The sequence below is a fragment of the Rhinopithecus bieti genome, unplaced genomic scaffold, assembly GCF_001698545.2.
Source record: "Rhinopithecus bieti isolate Rb0 unplaced genomic scaffold, ASM169854v2 scaffold_83126, whole genome shotgun sequence".
Lineage (NCBI taxonomy): Eukaryota > Metazoa > Chordata > Mammalia > Primates > Cercopithecidae > Rhinopithecus > Rhinopithecus bieti.
Genome location: NW_016830431.1, coordinates 14,511 through 18,858, shown reverse-complemented (window position 1 = coordinate 18,858; position 4,348 = coordinate 14,511). Strand labels below are relative to the sequence as shown.

General features: G+C 53.8%; 1 protein-coding gene across 1 annotated transcript in view; it reads right to left on the bottom strand.

The window, feature by feature from the left end:
• LOC108524414 (mucin-4-like) overlaps positions 1 to 4,348 on the bottom strand; it is a gene marked incomplete at its 5' end in the record, with an annotated part of 28,429 nt that overhangs the window by 9,668 nt on the left and 14,413 nt on the right. Inside the window, 4 exons of the mRNA XM_017865483.1 lie at positions 1,286 to 1,423; positions 2,855 to 3,088; positions 3,458 to 3,559; positions 4,058 to 4,337. Of these exons, the coding sequence (XP_017720972.1) occupies positions 1,286 to 1,423; positions 2,855 to 3,088; positions 3,458 to 3,559; positions 4,058 to 4,337 (754 nt within the window). The remainder of the gene's footprint in view (positions 1 to 1,285; positions 1,424 to 2,854; positions 3,089 to 3,457; positions 3,560 to 4,057; positions 4,338 to 4,348) is intronic.

The following is a 4,348-nucleotide window of genomic DNA, read 5'->3' as shown; positions in this document are numbered from 1 at the left end:
ACTTACATTTTTCAAGAAAATAGGAAAGTCTCCCTAGAACAGCAGATTGAAAGGAAGTGACAGAGAATAGACACACACAATTTCCAGACCATCGTCCTCCAGGGATGGAGCCCGCGGAGAATAAAATCTCCCAACACCATCGTCTTGCACCTGGAAGGACGCACGAGGGGCAAAATTGTCTCACAACTGGGAGGACGCATGTGAGGCAAAAGGGATGTGGGCAAAGCAGTCCCTTCTGACACACGGAGAGAAAGAACATCAGGCAGAGAGGCAAAGAAATGCAGATATGCCCCCTGGGGCTTTGGTTTAGCCAAGAACAGCCACCCGCAGAATTAGTGCTGGCAACAGACAGCAGCATCGCTTGTGCTGGGACCCCTTGGCCCTGATCGTGGATGCAGGGCTCAGGGTCTCGAACACCTTTATGGGGAGCGAGCGATGGTACTTTACTGGGTCCTAGCCCAGGAAACCAGACAAGGAGAGACACAGCTAGGTAAACACGGTTACCAGACATAAAAAGAGGAAGAAAGGTACCAAATGAAAGTATTTTTTATATTTCTTTAAATCTTGTCCTACATTAGATCCTTCCTTTAATAGATATAAAAATGTTGTAAATTGGTCATTTTAAATGTTGCACTTGATTATTCTAATAATTTGGTGAATGCATAATGATTAAAGATGGCTGCGTACGATCAGATTGAGATTAAATGATCTTTGAGTCAGTTTTGTTGTTGTTGTTGTTGTTGTTGTTTTTTGAGATGGAGTCTCGCTCTATTGCCCAGGCTGGAGTGCAGTGACGCGATCTCAGCTCACTGCAACATCTGCCTCCTGGGTTCAAGCGATTCTTTTGCCTCAGTCTCCTGAAGAGCTGGAATTACAGGCACCTCCCACCATGCCTGGCTATTTTTTTGTTTTTTTGGTAGAAATGGGGTTTCACCGTGTTGGCCAGGCTGGTCTTAAACTCCTGTCCTCAGATGATCCACCCGCCTCGGCCTCCCAAAGTGCTGGAATGACAGGCGTGAGCCATTGCGCCCGGCCTTGAATCAGTTCTATGTGCCCAGATTCACTCTAGCTGTCTGACTAAATCACCATAAGCCTGTCACTACTACTTACTAGGAGGCACCTATTTGAGTTATACGTATCGTTCCTCAGAAATGCCGGGCCTGGATATTCAAATGAAAGAGTGACGGCAAGTTTTGCTGGGTATAGCAATGCAAAATTTCCCAAAGTTTGACTCTGACCTTATCCCCTACCCACCTCCACACTCTCCCCAGCCAAACATTCTTACCAAAGAGCTTAAAGTCAGTACAGTTGTCTCCGAGCGTGAAGGTGGCATCCTCAGCGTTGCTGGTGTACTGAATCAGCGTGGTCTGCCCCTTGTAGGCTTCAACCACACGACCACCATTGATGGAGGGTGGGTACTGATCTGAAACACAAAGAGGGGATGCGGGTTCCAAGGGAGGGCAGTCTCCTGCTGTATCAGCCTCCTCTCTTTCTCAACTCTAATATGTGTGAGGCATTCCCAGGACTGTGCCCCACCTCTGGAAGAAGGAATTATTCTGCGTACCTGCTCTCGACTGACACACAGCAGGCTGGGACTGTACTGCCCACCTAGCCAAATCTTTAGCCTCTCTCTCTCTCTCCCCCAACCTCCTCAAAAAGAGCTCCTTTCGGATTCTTTCCTGAACATGGTGCTATGCTGGGTATGACAAAAAGTGACAGAAAGCAGATTTGTTTAGACCATTACAGAGTTGTACCTTTGGCAAAGGGCTGAAAACCTGAAGGGTGCCGGGCATGGTGTCTCACGCCTGTAATCCCAGCACTTTGGGAGGCTGAGGCCAGCAGATCACCTGAGGTCGGGAGTTCAAGACCAGCCTGACCAACATGGTGAAACCCTGTCTCTACTAAAAATGCAAAATTAGTCAGGCATGGTGAAGGGCACCTGTAATCCCAGCTACTCAGGAGGCTGAAGCAGGAGAATCGCTTGAACCCAGGAGGCAGAGGTTGAGGTGAGCCGAGATCACGCCACTGCACTCCAGCCTGGGCGACAAGAGTGAAACTCTGTCTTAAAAAAAAAAAAAGAAGGAAAGAAAGAAAAAAACCTGGAGGGTCACATCTAAACAGACATCGCATTTGTCCAGAAACAGAGAGGGAGTGAAACCTTTTCACAGGTCTGTTTCTTGGAGCCCTGCCATTTCCATTTCATAGTTGGTTCACGCATTCATTCAGTCAGTCATTTAACAAATATTTATTGAGCTAAGTGGCTGGCATTGCTCTGGGTAGTGAGGATACAGTCACAAATGAATAATAAAAAAGATACCTGTGAAAATTATAAAATATGTTGAGTAATTATAAATGCTAAGGAGAAAAAAATAAAGCAGGGAAGGCAAACAGGAAGTGTGGGTGAATGTGCCATTTTAGACAGGGTGGCCAAGAGAGCCCTCGCTGAGGAGGGGACATTGGAATAAAGACATAAAGGAGGTGAGGGGCAAGCGTGTGGCTGTCCAGGGAAGGAAAACATTCTAGGTGAGAGAACAGCACGTGTGAAGCCTGAGAGCTGAGCGCGCATGCCTGGTGTGTTTGAGGAACACAGAGGAGCCTGTGGGGCTGGAGTGGAGGGAGCTGGGAAGGGATCCAGCACTAGGAGAAGAGCTCTGAGAAGCCGAACCGGGCCAAAGGCCACTGCTAGGATGGAGAGAGCGGGGGAAGCCACTGGAGGGTCTGACCAGAGGAATAACAGGAGCAAAAGAATCTGCTCAGTGAATGCAGATGCACAGGGTAAAGCAGGGTCAGGGAAGGGCAGCTCCTCATCTGCTTCTAACTCTGAAAAGGCCTCCCGGGGCCTTGGGCCACTTACTGAGGGTGGCGTTCACCTGCTTGTAGGTTTTGCTGATGGCCCTCATGTGAAATCCGATGCTTGCGTTGCGCAGGGCCAGGGTGTCATAGATGCATGAGCTGTCTCCATGACAGTTGGAGATCAAATCTTCAGCCCAGGAGCTGTTTTTTTGCAGTTGTGAGTAGAAAACAGGGGTGAAGTTGGAAGGCAGCTGGTCATTCCTCTTGCCAAGGAGGCCTGTCCCGTTGATCTGCCCTGTAACACACAGAGTGTGATGGTACCAGGCATGACACTCAGACTTATTCCTTCTGTGTCCACCCTTACCCCTCACTTTATGTGGCTTGGAGCGGGGCGGTGGGAGTGCAGGGCGACAGCGGTTTCTAGCTTCTGAGTCTGGAAACGCCTGCTGCAGTGAGAGAGGACACTTGACCTACCCCATTCTCTCCTCCAGCTAGAGAAAGGCAGGTGGGCTGGTGGTGGAGGGGACAGTCCTGGGGGGGGGCATAGATTCCTCAGACCTTAGGGAGGATGGAGGTCTGCTTCCTTCAGGGCTGAGGGGGACGACCTAGACATACGGGCTCTCCTTACCTGCCCCTTCTGCCCCAAGACCCCGCCCAGACTCACAGGTCATTCCGTAGTGGAAAAGCATCTCCTCAGAGCTCCCTGGGGGAATGGTGGAGCCATTGGGCATCCTGAAGTCGTCCTCCGGATTGTTATTCCAGACTCCTGAGAGACAGTCAGAGTGGGAGGTTGGCCACCCTGGGCACACAGCTGTCCTGTTCCTGGGGAGCATCCAGTGAACGCAGTGGGAAGAGGCAGCCTCTGCCGTTGCACCTGCTGTCAGGCCTCCAGGGGAGCCGGGAGGACGGGCCCTCACACCCTGCCCGTCTGCCTTCGGGAGGGGTGGGAGGAAACGCGGGCAGCCATGGAGGAGGGCGGGAGGATGTGGGAGGCAAGAGGAAAGGGCGAAAGGATGGCTGTGCCCCCCGCCCCCGACTCCCCGGAGCCCACCCCTGATGCTCCCTTAGAGCGGGAGGTGACCAGAAAGGGTGCCTCGGTGGAGGCTGGAGAAGCCCCTCCGCTCCCAGCCCGCTCCGTGCCCCGAGGGTTCTGCTCCAAGGAGGCGGAGAAAGGGAGGCCGAGCAGGGCTGCCCGGGCCCGCGGGCGTGGGGGCCCGAGCTCCGGCTCCGCAGAGCCTCAGAGGCAGGTCCGCGCCGCCCTCACCCAGGAGCCCCTCCGTGCGGTTCTGGTACTCGGGCGGGAGGCTGGCGGAGGCGTGGAGGATGTTGGAGAGCGCGATCACCGAGACGGCGGCCCAGCCGTCGAAGCTGGCAGACACCACGGAGCCGTTGCGGCTCAGGAGGACTCCGGTGGCGTTGAACGTCCCCTGGCCTGGAGCATCGGGAGGGCGCGGGGAGGAGCCAGGTCGGCACCGCGGCCCCCACGGAACCCGCGCCCGTCCCGGCCCGCACCACCCCTCCCCTTCCCCTGCCCCTGCCCCGGGCTGAAGCCGGG